This window comes from Monodelphis domestica, chromosome 1, assembly GCF_027887165.1.
Source record: "Monodelphis domestica isolate mMonDom1 chromosome 1, mMonDom1.pri, whole genome shotgun sequence".
Classification (NCBI taxonomy): Eukaryota; Metazoa; Chordata; class Mammalia; order Didelphimorphia; family Didelphidae; genus Monodelphis; species Monodelphis domestica.
Genome location: NC_077227.1, coordinates 600,461,734 through 600,481,926, shown reverse-complemented (window position 1 = coordinate 600,481,926; position 20,193 = coordinate 600,461,734). Strand labels below are relative to the sequence as shown.

Sequence of the window (20,193 nt, the reverse complement as noted above, 5' to 3'; positions counted from 1 at the left end):
TTTGAAAATAACATGATGAATCTGTTATTCTTAAAAAATAACGTTTTCGGCATAACAAATTCATGGCTTTGTATTCAATTTTCCATTGTATTAATTTTCACCTGAAAATGTTCATCTCCTTTGGTGTTTAAGTTTACAATGAAAAAAATGCTGTATCCTTTTCCCACTTTCCCCCCCCCCTCCCGTATCATATCACTAACCACTTGGCACTATTCCTTGTCTCTAATCTCACCTCCGAAGTCTTTCCTTAAAACAAATTAGTATGGTAAATCAAAACAAATTTACACTTTGGTCATCCCTCAGTATAGTATAGCATCTCTGCCCAGAGGTGGTCCAATTGGGACTACACTTCCCAGAATCCATAGAGGCAACATCAATTTCCCAGAATCTATTTCCGAGCCTGCTTAGAGCAGAGAGCCCCCGAAGCCCTTGGGAAATGAAGTCTGGACGGAGGAAGCGGAAGAGGCCTGAAGAAGTCTGAGGGTAGTTGGCCTGCGAGAGTGGGCGCAGGCGCAGTTCTGCTTCGGACTTCACTCCTAGGATTTTGGACCACCCTTGATGTGGAGGTAAAGCCCTCGCCGCTAGCGCACAGGGTTGTGATTGGGAATGTATCGAGAGGGATTGTATCGAGAGGGATTGTACCGAGAGGGATTGTACCGGACAGGGCTTGTGTGTGGACCTCGGGCTGAGAAAGGGAGGGAGGGATCCCCATTTTGTGGAGAATCAGACTTTCCTCCCATATGCGGCAGCAGTAGCGGGGATCGTGGGCTTTTTTAGATGTCAGTCTAGTAAAGGCTTCATGCATTTATTAAGAGCCTACGGTTTACTCTGTGGTAGGAACCACGGGGGCAAAAGGCAACCCCCTGCCCTCCAGGAGCTTACACTCTAATAGAGGAGAGGACGAGCAAACGGATATGTAGGGACGAGTTATAGACTGAATACACGGGAGATAATCAACACAGAGATACCATCAAGCAATTAACATTTATTAAGCGCCTGCTGGGCACAATGCTGATTGATTGCTGGGGATACAAAGCAAGACAAAACAGCCCTTGCCCTCAAGGAGTCCCAGTTCTAAGGGCAGAGAACTGTACTACAGAATCGGAGGAGTACGTACGGGTTAAATGAGAGGTAATGTCCCAGGGAAGGGACTAGGGGAATAGGCTTGGAGAAGACCTCCTGCATGCGGAAGATAGGATCTGAGCTAAGCCTGGAAGGAAGCCGATTGTGGAGCCCCACACTTGCAGATGTTTGTGCGGGGGCTGTTTGGGTTTCTCTGAATCTGCCCGAACTCACTTTCGGGAATTTCAGTGTAAGCTCTGAGGCAGGGACCGGCTCCTGCCTTTCTTTGTGCCCCTCAGTAATTAGCACCGCTCCAGACGCTGTGTGCTGATGACTGAGTGACTGGAGGGATTTGGTGGCGGATTCTGGCTCCTCACTTCAAGCTAACAGGCTAGAAGTCGCCTAGTCTTGTTCCGATGTTCCCAGCCCCTCTGTCCAATGTGCTACCTATCCAGTCTTATTTTTAATACTTTCCCTGCCTCCAGTCTCTCCCACCCTCAGCCCCAAATAATCTTTCTGAATTCAATATATGCCCAACTTGAGTCCACCGTGGGACCCTGCTACTGACCTCACCTGCTCTTATCTCTGGTCATGGGATATGGTGGAGAGAGCCCTGCTTTGGGACATCCATCTGGCTGGGTGTCATTCTGAGCAGGTTCCTTTATGGCTCTTTCTCAGTTTTCTGAGATCTTATAAATGACTGCTTTCATTACCCTCCAATTCATTCAGCAGCCATTTATTTTGTACTTGCTACAGGCCAAACACCAGCCCTTGCCCTCAAGAAGCTTGAATTTTATTTAGGAAGCTTAAAAGACTGAGCAACATAAAATAAGAACATAGAGGGAGTGGAAGAGCAGAACAATGACCATTAAAAGGCACATTAAAAGGTTGTGGGCCACCAACATTCCATTTTTCTTTCCACTGCTCAGGACTGCCTTTTCCCTAGCTGTCTATGGACATATGTGGATTTCTTTTTTTACTTTAAAAGTATTTAGTTGATCTGTTTACCATGTATGACTTTTTACTATGTACCATACATAATGATTATGTACTCATTAAATATGTATCATTAACTGGTATAAATTTAAGTTGTTTTCATATTCATTTCATATTTTTAAGGAATATTTAGTAAGAGTTTATTTTGTTTGGTGTGGCATGATCTAAAAGTATAAATAAAAGATTTAAAGAAAATTAAATGAAAGAATGGAAAAACACCTGAAGGGGAAGAAGAGTTAAACAAGTTGGTTTAAGATGAGCTCTCAGAGGAGACTTTTGGATGCTTAACAGTAGAAAGAAAGAATCTGTGGAGGAGAAGGAAGATTAGTAGAGGAAGTGGATGACAGTGGACCTAAGATCCTAAGGGTGATAGAAGATAGGATGGTGGGATAGAGGGGATAGCATTAGGGGAAGAGTAGGATCACCTTTCCTGGAAATTGTCTAGAGAAAGACACCAAGATCACTGGTGAAAGACCTTGAGTCCATGCCATATGAAGATTAGTGGAAGGACCAAGGGCTGTTTAGAGCCTTTAGGGTGGAAAATGGAGTTGGGGGCACAGAGCCATGATGACTTTGGTCACATATGTGAAGAATCATTATGCTGGATTAGACTTGCTGTGTTTGTCCCCATAGTGCAGAACCAGTAGCAATGGACAGAATACAAGAAGAGAATTTAGGCTTGATGTCTGAAAAAAATGCCCTAATAAGTAGAGTATTTCCAGAGTGGAACAGGTTTTCTTGAAAAGAAGTGTGTTCCCCCTCATTAGAAGTCTTTAAACATGGTTTGCATGACTACTAGTGTATAGATATTCGAGTTTCCTTTTGGTTATAGATTGGACTATATGACCAACTGAATTCCGTTTCTCTGATTCTTTTGAGACCTGAGAAAAAGATGAAAACACAAATGGAGGATCTTTGAGGCAAAATGACACTATATAATAAACCCCTAATGTATGGTCTAAAATCTCCACCAATAAGTGTATAACAGAAAGACCTCCACTGAGAGTGAAGTTATGAGAGTCAAGTCAACAAGCATTTATTAAACCCATACTATGAGCTGAACACTGAAGCTACAAAGAAAGGAAAACAAACACCCCCCCCCAAAAAAAAAGTATCTGTTCTCAGGTCTTTTGGGGAAACTCAGAGTATAATGGGAAATACACCTTGCAGACAGTAAACTTCCCTTTATTCTCCTTTATATTAAGCATGGGTATTCTTTTCTTCATTTTCTAAGTAACAAAAGAGAAGAGAATGAAGTTTATAGGGGAAAGAAAGAAAAAGAACAAGGCTAGGACCATCATAATAATTTAGAAACAGAGAAAGCATGGAGGGGATGAACATAAACTAGTGCAGACTGAAGAAAGCATAGCCAGGAAACATTTTCAGTATATAAATGCAAAGAACAACCACACAAAAGAATCAAAAGTGAATATTGCAAAATTCTAAAGAACCAACATGGCTTGGAAGAAGAATAATGAGTAGACCCTCGCATTTACAGAGGTAGGAGGTCCACAAGTGTTGAACATTTTATATAGTTTTAGGCTTTTTTTTGGATGAATTGATTAGTTATGCAAATTTTTTCTTTTTTTCTTTTGGAAAAATACTTATTATATGGAGTAACTGTCTTGGGGAATTTGTTATATGGGGAAACTATGGTGACAAAAAAGCAAAAGATATTAATAAATTATTTAAAAAGTAAATATATAGACAAAACCCAAGGTATATAATGGAGATTTGTGGTTTTATATGCAGTCAGTCCTCTTTTTTTCTTTTTCTTTTTATATGGGGAAATGTTCATATTTATTGAAATGTATTGACTTCATAATAACTAAAAGAAAAAAGTTGAATAAATGCACCAATTTGAAAAAAAAAGAACTCTAAAGACATAGAGAAATTACTTTTATGAGGAAGAAAAATGGAAACTCCTCAAAAAGATTGATATGATGATTTAGGACACTCTTAAACAAATTATATTTTAAAAAGACATGTAGAAGATGGAACTTCTGTTAACAATGTGACTACTGTGGCAAAAATTTATAACACCAATGTAAAAACTCCAAGCTAAATAGGTGTATTGAAAGGGGGCCAAACTTCCAATAAAGCTGAACCCTGGTCAAGATCAAGACCAAAGACCCTAAGCCTTAGAAGACAGCCTTTTTAATGCCATTAAATCTGATGACACGGTGACAGGAAAAAACCAAACCCAAAACAACCAAATCCAAACAATCAGAATTAAAATGGAAAGGATACAAAATCTTCCACATGGGTGTTTCTTAATTAGTGACCGGCAAGTGCTGGTTAAGTGTAAATCACCATGGGTGGTGACTTATGTCTATTACAAAGCCTTTGCAGTACTCAGCCAGGGTCTCGGTATTTTTGCTGACGATTATTGTGTAATATTAGGAGTCAGCAGTTTGGTTAACTGATATGTGCAAACAAGAGTAGCCCTCCACCTCCTGTGTGAATCTCATAATGTACAAACGAGAGGGGTATGATAGGTTTATTGGAAACTCCTGGGTTATAGGCCTAAGGTCAAGATGTAAACAAGATTTGATTCTTCCCTAAACTGTAATTTTCTTAGCTGATCTTTATGGTTTTTATAAAGTAAACTATAGTATTTGACTAAAAACTAATAATTGTGTTATGAAAATAATAATAAAAGCTAATGCTATTATGATCATAAAAGGGAGTAGGGAGTTTTACACTAAACTACTAAAGAGGAAGGGCACAGGCACAACAATTATATCTGGAGCTCTGAAGCCCAGAATGAAGCTGGCAAAGAAAGCTAGGGGCAACAGAGAGGGGATTGATTGATTGATTTGTTTATTTTAACTCATGTTAGGATCAAGGGAGTCCCAAAGAAAGTTTATTATTGTTTTGGGGAAAAGATGAAACTACAGGTGATAGTGAGGTAGATCAACTACTCAAATCTTATTTTGCTTTGACTCTTTAAGGCCTATGGAATGGGAAGATAGAACAAACATTTTTACCTGGAAGTGAAAACCAGAGAATAACAAGGAGACAATCAGGCAGCATCCTTCTGTCTCCAAAGAATTCAAGTCACCCTGCCCAGAAGAATGGCATCTTTTGTTTTTTTTTTTAAACTTTTCTGTCTGTCTTAGAATCAATACTAAGTATTGGTTCCAAGAACGGTAAGGGCTACGCGATTGGGATTAAGCAGTTTGCCCCGAGTTCCATAGCTAGGAAGTATATGAGGCCATATTTGAACCCAGGACCTCCCATCTTGTCTCTCCATCCACCTGTCCTAGAAAAATGACATCTTCAATAAAGAGAGACCTGGCAGTTATGACTGCTGAATAGGATCTCTGAAAGATCAGAGAATAGGAAGGTTGCTGCAGGATTAGAAAAGAGCAAACATTCAGATTTTCAAAAGAGAGAAGAATTCTACAGACTCCAGCAGTGAGCTTATCTTCATTCACTGAAAAGATTCTAGGGCAAATTATGAAACACTTGCTAATATCAAAGCTGTTGGTCTCCATATTTTAGCATGACTTTATCAAGAAATCATACTTGATTAAACTTATTTACTTTTTTGACAAGGTAAAAAGATTGATAGACCAGGGGAACAGTACCCATGGGATATATGGATTTAAGATTTTCAACAAAGTTTAATGTAGTGCTCGTAGGTAAAATGAAGCAGTTTGAGTTAGATTAGAGGTCTTAACCTGGGATCTGTGAACTGGTTCCTAATTTACCAAGCCACCTTGCTGCCCCTCTGTTTATCAGTTTTTAAAGCACAATAATAATAGGCAGTTTTTATTTTTATTTTTTTTCTTAAAAAAGTATCAAATTTATTTATATTCCTAATTTATTTCTTAAATTAGAATTACTAGACTTTTAAAACTTTAAATTCTTTAATTTAAAACTTTAAAAAGTTTAAACCTTAACTTTAAAATTTAAAAAACTTTAAATTCATTTAGGAGGAAAACATGATCATAACAATTAAATAGTCATAAAAGCATACAAGAAGGTTAAATCAATCAAACAATCCTTTTTTCAAAAGAGAAGTCTTATTTTAGCTTTTTGATTAAAAACAATTAACTTGTTTTCATTCCCATTTAGTTTACATATCAGGGTGGTTTTTTTTCCATTCTACCAGCACATATAAAAATGGGTTTTATTTTGGTTTAGGGGCCTGTTTTTAAGATGCCTCAGGAAACTGCCCTTTAATGTGGAGTTATCTGAACCTATGGGTACACTGGATCTGTTATCACACAGGTTAAAATAATGGATTAAAAAAAAGGTATGTATTTGAAGAATCATCAGACAAAACATTTTATCAATTCATTGTTATGTACAATACGAACATGAATAAGTCAGATCCCAGTAAGTCTGGCATATTTATAGCAATTGTAAATTCTCCTCTGCAGGTGATTCCTAAGGTGGATAGCAGTGTTCATAACTGCACATAGTTCTATTTGCACAATATATAATATGCTATGCAATTAAAAAAGAAAGCAGGGGACAATTCTATAGTGTATTAAAATTAATCAAATATGAAATGTCTTACAATCACATTGCCAGAATCTTTCAAGTGTAGCTGACATTAACAATGCAAAAATGATCAAGATTTGCTTTTGCTCTCAAAAATGATTCCATATTAAGGAAACAATTGTGAATAAGAGCTGTATGGTAGCATAAAGTATATCATAAGGACATGCATAATCAGAAAAGGAGGTAGGCTAGTTTAAGAGTGAGAATGAGACAAGACAGATAGCCCAAGCACCAATATTAAAAGAACTAGAGGAAGACACCCACTGGGTGGCTCCTCTCAAAGAAATATGGAATGACATCAACAACCATTGCAGAGGATGAGGAAAACATGCAAGGGATATAAATTGTACTGGTAGAGCAAGTACGCACCCCAATGAATCATAAATCTATCGAAGGGTCACAAAAAACAATGGTCTAAAAAAATAACTGAAGAATATATTTCTCATCCCCCTAAAAGAGAAAAAAAAATTGATTTTCAATATTCCAAATCTTTGTCCACAAACAGGATCCCAAGCTTAAGGTGTTATGAGATGATCATTCATATTCTTAAATCATTTTCATTTCTAACATAAGATTCACTTAAGAGCATGGGCTACCAAAAAGCAATGGCAAACTTGAGTTATAAAGAATTTGCAGTATAAATGTTCATTTATAGTAGCTGACAGGCACCAACAAACTTCTGTACCCAAGCTGAAAAAATTACTAGTTAAAGCATTGAGGTTAGAGTTTAAATTTTCTCACATGGCCAAATTTAGTTGGATAAGATAACACTATTATAAAATACAACAAAAGCACCCTAGTGTTTCTTTGAAAACTGCATATGTTGAATGATTTTTCTCTAACTGTAGACTCTTTCACTGAGAAGGGTTTTCTTCTTAACCTGATTTTTCTCTCAATCTTTCTTTAGCCGTTTGGCTTTTGCAATGTTTTCTTGACGTCTCTGTTTCTTCTTCTGCTCCTTTTCTCTGGCCTCAATCATTTTTGCCAGTTTCCAAGACAGTACTGCACTTGCTAGAAAAAGTGGAGTCAGAGCCAAAATCATTGTAGTAAGGAAGCCATATGGATCCTTTGCAGCCCACTCCACAACATACTCTGCCCAGGCTTTTACATCAATCATCTCCATAGCTGTCCTTGGAAAAATCCTTTCCAAAGACTTTACAGCAGGATCATTCCTGACACTTTTGAGGACCTTGAGGTTTTACACTTCTTTGCAGGACTCCAGCTCCCCCAGGCTCAGCGAACCGACCGCAATAGGAAGTTTTTAAAGCAAATTATGTTATGGAGATTTCGTATATAATCTGCCTTTTTTTGATATATTGGAGGTCTTTGTATTTCAGTTCATCATAAAAAAAGAAAAAATGAAATCAATAGAAAAGTGAAAGTTTGTACTAAGGGAGACTAGAATGTGTAATGGAGGGAAGAGTCTTCCTTCTTCAGATATCTGCCCATCATAGCCACAACAGACTAGAAAATATTCGACACCAGATTCAATAAGAAGAATCAGAGGTCGAACTTGGAGGAGGGAAGATTTAGAGGGGATATGGATAAGTTATAGGGAAAGAGACTTGGCCCCTGTCCAGAAAGCAGTGAAGAGGCAGATTTGGGCAGAGTCAGAGCCGTCCAGAAAGGGATAGGCTATTGGGGAACAGGGCCCCCCTCTCATTAGAGGCCCTCAAGGACCGGGGTGGCTCATCAGGGGTGATCCAGAGAGGATTCTTATCCAGGCATAATGTGCACAAGAGGCCTTTGAGCTCCTTTCTTAGATTCATTGGCTCAGTGAGGTGAGGTGCCCCTCAAAATAAAGTCACCGCAGACTTTGGTGAGTGGTTTCTGTAATCCCTCCCGGTTTTTTTTTACATAGATAATCAGAGCACAGCCCCTCAGCTCCCTCTCTGATTCTAGGGTCCATAATGTCATTTTGGAAGTCAGAGACTTAATTTTTCATAAAATAGGCGAAACAAAAAAGAGAATAAGAATTATTTTCCTTCAGTGAAAGAGGCTAGAGGCAGAGTGGTTGTGTTATAGCATTATAGGAATAGAGCAGGGGTCTCCAAACTTTTTACACAGGGGGCCAGTTCACTGTCCCTCAGACCGTTGGAGGGCCAGACAATTAAAAAAACTGAACAAATCTGTATACTGCTGTGTGGGATAGTGGAGGCTGTAGCACTGGCTGTGATGGACCTGTCACACCTTGCACAGGCCCATCACTGCCACCACTACATGGGGCAGCAGTATATACAGTGTGGAATCCCCTCCCCCAGATCGCTGCTCACCATGCTGACGTCTTCCATTGTGCAGCCACATAATCCTTTGCACTGCTCCTCATTCTCATTCAGTTACTCTCAGAACAAGGCGTCACACCAAGGATTATGTCACTGGAAGTAGTATTATATGTGAGCAACACTGCACTTTGCGGCGCCACCATATACAGTACTCCAGGAACAGGATGCAGACTGTGCTCTTCTCATTGACCACCAATGAAAGAGGTACCCCTTCCAGAAGTGCAGGGGGGGCAGATTAATGGCCTTAGGGGGCCACAGTTTGGGGATCCCTGGAATAGAGCTTGCTTGAAGGCTAATTAAGTCCAAGTAGATTCATTTTACAGATGAAAAAACTGAGGCCCTGAGAAGCTACATGACTTGCTAAAAGTAATTTAGATATTAAGTGACAGGCAGGATTTGAACTCACATCCTCTGACTCCAGAACCAGTGAACTCTCTCTTTTTCTCTTAACCCTTCTGTCTTAGAATTGACAGGAAGTATCAGTTATAAGGCAGAAATGCAGTAAGGGTTAGGCAATGAGGGCTGAGTGACTTGCCCTGGTGGGAAAAAATTATGTCACACTGCTATGGAGAGAGTCTAGGAATTAAAAAATAAGTCCAGGCTCCCTCATGTATGTTCTCATTCTCTTTTTGCAGCCCTGTATCTCAGGACTTTGACTTTCTCCTCGAGGGTCATACAGAAAAAGAAATGGCTTCTGTGCTGCCAACAGCCCGGTCCCAGGTAAATTGTTCTTTCCTCTCTCTTTCCTGAAACGCAGTCACTGTTTCCAGAATATGTGTGCTTTTTCTCCCCTTATCATGAAGTTTCCCTGTCTGGCTATCCCATCCAAAAACCAGAGCCCCAGTTCTTCAACTCTAGGAAGCTGGCCCCATCTTGGTGGACCATTGATGGCCCAGGGATCAGCATGGTGGCTTGGAGATAGTCTGCTTCCTGCCTTTAGCCTCCTGCCTTTGTCTTCTGCCTTATCCCAGAGGAGGTGGTCTTTAGAGCCCTTAATGGCTTTGGACTGACTTCCTTTTCTCCATTGGTCTCTGTAGTTCATCTAATCAACTCTCATTCCCTACAAGGGAGGACCTGCGGGTGAGCCAGAATGGGTTTATTTCAGGAATCCGTGACCTTCAAGGATGTGGCTGTGAACTTCACCCAAGAGGAGTGGCAGCAACTGAACCCTGCTCAGAGGGACCTCTACAGAGATGTGATGTTGGAGAACTACAGAAACCTCATCTCACTGGGTAAGGATGGTTTCATGCTTCGGTTCAGAATCTATACACTATCAAGAAAACATTTTTCTGGCATAAATATGGATAATGAAATTATTTTTTTTAATTAAGTGCTGGGGGTAGCTGGGTAGCTCATTGGATTGAGAGCCAATTCCAGAGATGGGAAGTCCTGGGTTCAAATCTGGCCTTAAACACTTCCTAGCTATGTGACCCTGGGCAAGTCATTTAACCCCCATTGCCTAGCTCTTACCACTCTTCTGCCTTAGAATCAATGCATAGTATTGATTCTAAGACAGAAGGTAAAGGTTAAAAAAATATAAAATAAAATTAAGTGCCTATATGAGATATAAAATTATACCCTAAAGTGATAAAATCAAAATATAAAATAGTACTAAATGAGAAGTAGACTGGTTGATCAATTGAATAGATTAGAAAAATAGAATACAGAAGTAAAAGACTGCAATCTCCTAGTGTTTGATAAATTCAAAGATCCAAGCTGTTGGGGCAAGAACTCATTATTTGACAAAAACTGCTGGAAAAAAACTGGAAAGCAAATTTGGAGACCAATATCTCACACCATGTGCCAGTATAAGCTCAAAAGGAATGGGATTTAGACATAAAGGGTGATGAAAGAATATGAAAAAAAATTACCTGTCAAATATATTGATAAAAGAAGAGTTTATGACCAAACAGGATATAGAGGATCACAGAAGATAAAAGAGATAATTTTGATTACACTAACTTAAAAGGATTTTGCACAAACAAAGCCAACGTGGCTGAAATTAGAAGGAAAGCAGGAATTTTGGGAAAAAATTTTATGGGAAATTTCTCTGATAAAAGTTTCATTTTTCAGATATATAGGAATCTGAGCCTAATTTAAAAAATAAACATAAGCTATCCTCTCATTGATAAAAGGTTACAAAGGATATGAACAGGCATTTTTCAGAAGATGAAATCAAAGCTTTCTATAGTCATATAAAAAATGGTCTAAATAACCAACATTTAGAGAAATGCAAATGAAAGCAACTCTGAGGTACTATTTATCAGATTGGATAACAGACTGATGAATGACAAATGTTGGAAGGCATGTGGTAAAATAGGGAAACTATTGTACTATTGATGGAACGGTGAACTAGTTTGTTCTATAGAATCACTTGGAACTGTAGCTTTAGTAGCTTTATTAGATCAGAGCAGAGATAGTGACGAGAGGAAAATGTAGGAAAGAGGTAGAGAGTTGCCTAACCTACCACCCTATATACCATTCTGATGAAATCGAAGCTTGCCACCACCAGGAGTCCAATCTCCAGTCAGAAGAGCACAAGCGTCAGCCTTCAGGTTCCAATCTTCAGCTAGAAGTCCAAGAGAGTCAAGAGTCACCAGAGGAAGAGTGTCTTCAGCAAGAGTCACCAAAGACAGACCCAGAATCCGAATGCCTGAATCAGAATGAATCAGAATCCAAATGTCCTCCAGACCCCTGGTCTTGTCTTTATAAGCAGTTTTCTCTACCCACTAGCTCTTCCACATCACATCTTCAGGAACCAATCATAGTTCCTTAATTTGTCTGGCACCATCTTGGGGGCAGTGCTTGTGGGATCAATTTCCTGTCTCTTTCGTTTCAACTTCCTTTCACTGTGGGTGGGTGTATATCCCTATATAACTCAATGGTAAAGGACCTCCAGGTCCCTGATTGATTAAATCAAAACAAAGGGAGATGAATTCCCTTCTTACAGAACTAATCTGGAAATTTGTTCTGCATTACTTCATATCTATAATCAGTACTTTATTTCTTGCCTTCTCTGGGGGGAGGGGGAAAGGATGGAGGGAGAGAAAAAATTTGGACATGGAAATTAAAATTTAAAAAATTAAGTCAAATATTATAATGACAATGATAGTTCATATTTGTATAATACTTTTAGGTTTGCAAAGCATTTTAAATACATTATCTTAATTTCAAAAACAACCCAGTGTTACTCATTATTATTCCCATTTTACAAATGAGGAAGCCAAGTTTCAGAAAAGATAAATGACTTTCCAAAGTTACCATAATGATGCTAGGCAAGACTTCAGCCCAGAGCTCTTTTCTTCCAAGTCAAGACTTTTTCCACTAAGCTGTGTGTTATTTCCTTTCAGTGTGTGCTGGGAATAACAAAGGCAGAAACAAAAAAGCAGAACTCTGGAGCTCACATACTCCCAGATAGGATCTATTGTTAGAAGATAATGTAATCTAAGGAGGATGCAGGTCCTGATAACTGGGGCATCAGGAAGGATTCCAGATAGGTGCAACCTGAGCTGAGCCTTGAAGGAAGTGGAGTAAATAGACATGGTTGTGTTCTATGGGTCCTAGAAGAGTAACTTCAGGACTTTAAGGTTCCATAATTTTGGACTACTCCTTAAAACAAATGCAGGTGACAACACCTCTGTGCCACAGTTGGTGGTTATCATGAGTCCTTTTAGTCAACAAATTCCATCCATTATAAACAAATTGGTGATGAGGTTCTTAGGACTCAGTTCTAACAGGCCCCTTCTTAAAGCCTTTCCAGGTTAGTATGGAACCTGTCAGAGCTTGTACTCAACTGGTGTAACTTTTGAGAATTCAGGGTTATGTTTTTGCCATGATGAGGCATCAAAATGGGACTTTAGTTGTGGACATAGGAAATGCTTTGAAATTACAGTGACAGTTAGCTTTCTCTCTCAAAATCCTTACTTTCTGTCTTCACATCAATTCTAAAACAGAAAAGCAGCAAGGGCTAGGCAATTGGGGTTAAAGTGACTTGCCCAGGGTTACACACCTAGAAAGTATCTAAGGCCAGATTTGAAACCAGCTCCTCCCCTCTCCAGGCCTGGCTCTCTATCCATAGTGTTACCTAACTGCCCCAAACCTGGAGCAACTCCTGACTTTCCTATCCTATGCTGTCTCAGTTTTTTTTTTTTAATACCCCAGTCTTTATTATTAAAGTCTGGCATTTTCAGAGTTAAAACAGGAGATGACAAATCTGCTTTTTAAGATTCGTAGTTGACTGTGATGGAAAAAAGTCAACAAAGTGTAGCAGAAGGGAAAAAGGCCAGGACAGAGCTTTGGAACAATCTTTGTATCTCTGAGACAAATGGCTATGTTTCATTCTTTTCTTTTTAAACAGGGTTCCCAATTGCTAAACCTGCTGTGATCTTCCAATTGGAGCAAGGTGAAGAGCCATGGATACATGAGCTACAAAGAATTGAAGAGAGAGAGGTCTCAAAAAATACCTATTTGGGTGAGTAAGAGAGAGGTTGGCAGGTAGAACATAATAGAAACAGGAGCCCATGTGAGAGTGCCTTCTCCATGGCCCCAAGGGCTTCTGAGATAGTCAATGCCCAGGATCCATGCAGGAAAGCCATTTCCCATCTTGTGGCAATTGGGGGTGAGAGATTTGTTTTTCCTTAACTGTGATTCTTCTGCTTTTCTTTTCATTTTTTTAGCCACCAACTTTTTACCCTTCCCAGAAACCATCCTTCTTTATTAAATGAAAGTTTTATCTTCCTATATCCTGTCTTCCTGCTACTGCATTCTTGGATTATTTCTCCTCGTTTTAAGAATGATAAGAGGGGGAGGCTAGGTGACTGGATTAAGAGCTAGGCCCAGAGATGGGAGGTCCTGGGTTTAAGTCTGGACTAAGATACTATCTAGTTGTGTGATCCTGGGTAAGTCACTTAACTTGCTCTGGCCCTTACTGCTCTTTTGCCTTGGACCTAATACATAGTACTGATTCTAAGCTGGAAGGGAAGGTTTAAAAAAAAAGAATGAGAATCAAATTACCTTAATTCCCTGTCTTGATAGGCTTGATCATATTTTTTGCTCATTTTTCTCTTTACCTTTCCCTCCTTTCCAATTTTTTAATCTCTGAACTTCTAGTCTCTTCTCAGTTTCCTAGGCTATTGTAACAGTTAAAATTTAGTTTCTCTACTAAAAGTATTATATTTTATGAGGTTTATTAAAGATGATTAGAGTTAAGAAATAAAGAAAATACAAAATAAGAGAGCACGTGCCTAGGCAGAGAGCCCATTCACAACCACTTACATCTTTCCTGTGTGTGCTTAGAAGCGGAAGCAGAGAGAGCAAGTAGGCAGTACAGTCAGTTTAAATACCTATTTTGTTCTCGGCCCAGGTGAGCACTCAGGTGAGATTTTAGGGAATTCTGGGAACTAGCAAGGACTTCTGGGGATTAAAGTCTGGGGTTCAAATCTCCATTTTTACACTATTTAGAAGATCAGCCCAATAACAGTGACCGAGGAGACATTTTTTGTCTTATCTACTTTCCACCAGAGAATTTCCTTTTACAAAATCACAGTTAAATACATTAATTTGTGTTTTCTTTTGGTTTTAGGTAAGGAGAGTAAACCTGAGGCCCAGGGATCAACTCCAAAGCAGAAGATTTCTGAAGAAGTAGAATCATCAGGAATGTTAATGGAAAGATTCACAAGAGAAGTCCCTGTTTCTGAGGATAAACTGGAAAGGCAGAGAGAACATTCTGAAAGGAATATAAGGAGAAAATCTGTTTTCAATAAGAGAAATCTCAAGAAAATGGTAAAAAATGACCAAAAAAATCCCAATAAGGAGAGAAGCCCTGAATGTAATATTTGTGGGAAAACCTTCAGACACAGAAGTAGTCTTCGGAGACATCAGATTACTCACACAGGAGAAAGGCCCTATGAATGTAATGAATGTGGGAAAGCTTTCTTTGATTGTTCATCCCTTACTATACATGAAAGAATTCATACTGGAGAGAAGCCCTATGAATGTGATGAATGTGGGAAAGCTTTCTTTAACTGCTCAAATCTTACCAGACATCAGAGAATTCATACTGGAGAGAGTCCCTATAAATGTAATGAATGTGGTAAAGCCTTCAGACATAGTAGTAGCCTTAGGAGACATCAAATGACTCACACAGGACAAAGACCCTATGAATGTAATGAGTGTGGGAAAGCTTTCTTTGACCGTTCAACTCTTATCATACATGAGAGAATTCATACTGGAGAGAAGCCCTACGAATGTGAGGAATGTGGGAAAGCCTTCTTTGACAGATCGTCCCTTACTCAACATCAGAAAATTCACAGTAAAGAGAAGCTCTATGAATGCAGTGAATGTGGGAAAGCCTTCAATTTGAGAAGGCACCTTAACCGACATCAAATAACTCATACTGGAGAAAAACCTTATGAATGTAGTGTATGTGGGAAAGTTTTCAGTCGCAAGTCATCTGTTATCCAGCATCAGCGACGTTATGCCAAAGAATAATCCTAGGAATATCATGGATTGAGGGAAAATTTGTCAGACTTGTCACTTTATTAAATGCTTGAGTCAAGGTGGGACAACAGACCCCATTAAAAACTTGATGTTGCCCTTCCCTAACTGAAATAAACCTGCTGTTCAAGCCTATTAACATTTCAGCTTGCTATTCAAATTTTTCTCTCTTTTTTTTTGCTAGCAGACTCTCTGAATAAGTGATCTGTGGGTAGTATGTCATGAGCCTGGATTCAAGTATTCTAAATACAAAATTACCTAAAAACTTCTCAAGAGATCTCTCACTGTCCTTGTTGGCTTCAACTTGAGAGAGGCACAATTACTCAATAGGAAACCTCAATTCACCGCATCCCCTTTAAGACATAAATCTTCCCCTACCTGTATCTTTTTCTCCATACTTATTAATGGTCTAGAGCCTCAAATCTGTGGAATCCTATAGCTAAAAGCATTAAGTTCACAGCAGAGTTTTAAATTATTTTTGTCCATTTGAGAAAAGCTTATGTTAAACATTCAAATCTTCTATAGGATGTGAAGCTGACCTCAGATCCTACTTTGTATCCCAGTTAGTCATCCACCAGGAAGCTTAGGCATCTTGCTGTCCTTTCTGCTCCTGCTTTCCTCTTCCCCCTTGGAAGCAATGCTTTCCAGACCTCCAGAAAACAAGCCAGCCCACCCTCCCAATTTTCTTGTAGTTGTAGAACCATTAGGGTTGAGCTGTCCTGATTGGCAAGTACAAATTCATCTAACCCACCATTTCTGCTCAGGTCCCAACCATGCTGCAGTCTCAATCAGTCTTTTGCCATTTGTGCACAGGCTATAACCATCTGCTTCTCTCCCTCTTTCCACTTTTTGCTCTGGGAACAGTAATCAACTCAATATATCTTTGTCACTGGAAAGGAAATTGGTTTCTGTGTCTCAAAACCATGGACTATCCTCTGCCTTCCTGTGACTTCTCTGATCATTCCCTTCCCAGGTCACCCTATCCACCATATATACATATATGTGATTATTATAAAGATAAATAAGTTTGTTAAATTTATTTATGGTTGGACTTGAATATTTAATTTTGTGGTCACCAGGGATTTAATTTCTAAATCCCAAAATGAATTACTAAAGTAAAATGGAATTTGTGGTAGCTTATTTTTACAATAGCGTCTAAGATATTAAGGAAGTGAGAAAAGGGGAGAGAGAAAACTCCAGCTTCCTCTGAGCCAGGTAGAAATTCTAAGGCCCTAATCAAGGAAAAGAGTCTCAAGACAATGGACCTTTCTCAGAGGTTCACACCTCCAGAAAGGCAGGGTCACTAAGTCAGCCTTTTACTCACCAACAGTGACCATCTAAAAGGAAAGCAGTCTGAGGTCTCCTGCACAGGCTCCTCCAGGGGTTCAATTCCACAGACAAGTCTGAGTGTCCATCTTCCAGTCTCTCCTCCGTGTGACTCTTCCCTCTATCACAAATCTCAAATGCTCGAATATATCGAATCTTGAATGTCTTCGAATGAATCTTCTGACCTCTGTGGGTCCTCTTTTTTAAAGATCTTTTTCTCTTGTGTCACCTCCCCTAAATTTCACATCTACCAATCACAGCAGATGCTCCTCTCCAGGACTGCCCATTCTTTAGTTCACACCTTCTTTGGTTAAAATGGTTAGATCTACTTCAAGTACTGAGTTTACACTTTTGGTACATTAAAATGGGTAAATCTACTTCAAATACTGAGTTACCACCTTTTGGGTATTAAAATCTAAAAATAGATTGGGGATTACAATTCAATCTTCCCAATAAAGGAAGAGCTAAGTATCTTCATTGTTACAATCAGGAGATAGCCAAATTCAATCTTCACAAGTTACTCCATTATATACAAGTTATATGTGTAGTGAGTGTGATAGGAGACCCATCACTCCTCCCACAAGACTTGTCTCTACTTTCTCATTACCCATTTTCTCCTTAACCTTTTGTCTTCAACTTACTTCTTTTAAAGGGTACCGGTGATTTTTAAAAATTGATTTCAAAGCATTATAGTGCTCTTTGCTTTTATATCAGTTTCAACTTCTCCACATGGCCCTTTTGACTACCATCTCCTTTGAATTTTCTTTTGTTTTAAAGATATTTATATCTCTTCTATTTCTAACCACTATGCTTATAACCCTTCTTGCCTGTAAATGAGTTTCAGGTTCAGTCTCTGATTTTCTATCCTTGTATTTATTCTTTGGAAAAGCCTTCTTCTCATGGGTTTAGTTATCACCTCTATGCTAATGATTTAAAATAGAGCCTTGCAATATTGTGCTGGAATTTAAATGCTTAATTTGATAGGCATTCACCCACTGAAGCTACATGTCCTCTTCCCCACCCCAACAAACCCCTGACCTAAACTTAAATCTGGGGTGGCAGCATCAGATCATTGTCACTGAAAGTTGAGAAGGAAAGTTTGAGTTTTGTGTCACTTGTCACTATCAATGGGATCTGGACAAGTAGAAGATGTAAGGAGGACCAAGATGCCAGATCTGAAGTTTTCCTTTCCACAACACCTAGGCCAAATGGGGCATGTATGAAAATGGGAAATGGGCTATCAAAATCATGGGCTATCTATCTGGATTGAGAAATGTAATTAGTTCCTTATAATTGAGGTGAGTGGGGCCAGGGTACCATGCCCTTCCAGGGTATCATGGTAACCCTTCACCCCTATTCCTTTCCCCACAGCATCTATTTTTTTTAAACTCTTACCTTTCATCTTACAATTGATAGTGAGTATCAGTTCCAAGGTAGATGAGATATATGGGCTAGGTAATGGGGGTTAAGTGACTTGCCCACAGTCATACAGCTAGGAGGTATCTAAGGCCACATTTGAACCCAGGACCTATCTCCATGTCTGGCTATCTATCCATTGAACCACCTAGTTTCCTTTCCTTCTAGCATCTTAAAGAACTCATGAGAGGGCTGCTAGCTATCATGAATCTTTAGTAGACATTTTTTAAAAACCTTTATCTTCTGTATAAGAATCAATACCATGAATTGGTTCCAAGGCAGAAGTGTGGTAAGAGCTAGGCAATGGAGGTTAAGTGACTTGCCCAGGGTCATACAGCTGGGAAGTGTTTGAGGCCAGATTTGAACCTAGAACCTCCTGTCTCTGGGCCTGGCTCTCAATCCACTGAGCTACCCAACTGCCCCTTTAGTAGACATTTAATTTCATGATCTTCTTTCTACTTGTAGCATTTTCCTTCTTTTCAGCATAAAAAGATGATTTTTTTTTTCATTTCAGAAAGGGAGAATAAATTTGAAGCCCAGGATTAAACTCTAAAGTAGAATTATGATTAGGGAGAAAATTTATAAATTCATAACCAAAGAATGGAGAAGATAGAAAAAGACCAGATAGTTTTGACTATAAAATTTAAATATTTTTGCACAAAATCAATGCAAAAAAAACATAAATAAGAAAAATTAAGAGAACATGGGAAGACTTCTATGAAGTGATATAGAATGAAATAAGCAGACTGGAAGACAGTATATATGACCACAATATAATTTGAAAGAACAAACAAACTGAATGCTGTGCAATTACAATGACCATGCTTGGCCCTGGAGAAAAATTAAAAGAATATATTTCCCTTATTTTCACAGAAGTAAGAGATTCTAGGTACAGAATATTATAGAAGTTCTCTGGCTAAGTTGATATCTTGGTTGATTTTGCTGAACTGCTTCTTTTCTTTTTCCTCTAAATCTCCATTACAAGAAATATCTCTGTGGGAAGGGAGGTGATATATTTGAAAATGGAGGTGACATAAAAGTACTAATAAATTTTATATAAATCTAAACATGCTAATAACAGCATCTTTAGCATATGACATGACAAGAAAAAAATAAAAGCACAAAAATAAAGAGGAGAGAAAACTATATTTGCTGACAATCATATGATTTATTTAGAAAATCTTAGAATCATCAAAGATACTAATTGAGACAATTAATAGCTTTGGTAAAGATGCAAGTTACAAAATGAACTCACAAAAGTCAACAGATTTTTTTGCATAATAATAAAATCCAAGGGATAATTTTAGAAAAGGAAATCACATTCCAAGTAACTACAAGATGAATTAAAATATTTGAGAACCAATCTATAAAAACATTCAATACTTGTAAAGATTTAATTATGAAGTGCTTCTTAGAGAAACAAGGAACAGCTTAAATAGCTAGAAGAATATTTAGTGCTTGTGAATGTGCCAGCTGAAATGATAAGATAAAAATTATCTCCTTCCTCTCTCTGACATGACAAGCAATTTGATCTGGATTACATATGTATGATCATGTAAAATATATTTCCATATTGGTCAAGTTGTGAGAGAATACTTATATAAAACCATAACCCCAAAATAAAAACATTAAAGTAAAGTGAAAAACAGGATGCTTCAATCTGCACTCAAATACCATCAGATCTTTCTCTGGAGGTGAAAAGAATTCTTTGTCATAAGTCCTTCAGAATTGTTTTGGATCATTGTCTTGCTAAGAATAGCTAATTCTTTCACAGTTGATCATTGTACAATATTTCTATTACTGTGCACAATGTTCTCCTGTTTCTGCTTACTTTGCATCACTTCATTTAGGTCATTCAAGCTTTTCCTGAAATAATCCTGTTCATAATTTTTTATAACAAAATAGAATTCCATCACAATCATAGACCATAGCTGGTTCACCCATTCCTCAATTGATGGAGACGTCAATTTCCAATTCTTTGCCACCATAAAAAGAGCTGCTATAAATATTTTTTTCAATAAATAGTCCCCCTTTCTTTTAAAAATCTTTTTAGGATACAGAACTTGTAGTGATATTGCTGGATCAAAGGGTATACACAGTT

At 38.4% G+C, this 20,193-nt stretch overlaps 2 protein-coding genes across 4 annotated transcripts; one reads left to right on the top strand and one right to left on the bottom strand.

The window, feature by feature from the left end:
* The first annotated feature begins 65 nt into the window (after positions 1 to 65).
* LOC103101462 (zinc finger protein 2-like) lies at positions 66 to 15,496 on the top strand. 3 transcript variants are annotated; one of them, XM_056813751.1, is made up of 7 exons: positions 66 to 566; positions 6,211 to 6,322; positions 8,910 to 9,059; positions 9,491 to 9,575; positions 9,961 to 10,087; positions 13,213 to 13,326; positions 14,437 to 15,496. In XM_056813751.1, exons 4-7 carry the CDS (start codon positions 9,543 to 9,545, stop codon positions 15,342 to 15,344), a joined length of 1,182 nt encoding a protein of 393 aa, XP_056669729.1. In that variant the 5' UTR covers positions 66 to 566; positions 6,211 to 6,322; positions 8,910 to 9,059; positions 9,491 to 9,542; the 3' UTR covers positions 15,345 to 15,496. The 3 variants fall into 3 exon arrangements, with proteins under 3 accessions (XP_056669729.1, XP_007476620.1, XP_007476618.1); XM_007476558.3 differs by lacking the exon at positions 8,910 to 9,059; XM_007476556.3 differs by lacking the exons at positions 6,211 to 6,322; positions 8,910 to 9,059.
* Positions 6,545 to 7,818, bottom strand: LOC100616755 (small integral membrane protein 15-like). The gene has a single exon (XM_016425195.2). The coding sequence runs from the start codon at positions 7,694 to 7,696 to the stop codon at positions 7,466 to 7,468; it is 231 nt and encodes a 76-aa protein (XP_016280681.1). The 5' UTR covers positions 7,697 to 7,818; the 3' UTR covers positions 6,545 to 7,465.
* Positions 15,497 to 20,193: the final 4,697 nt, after the last annotated feature.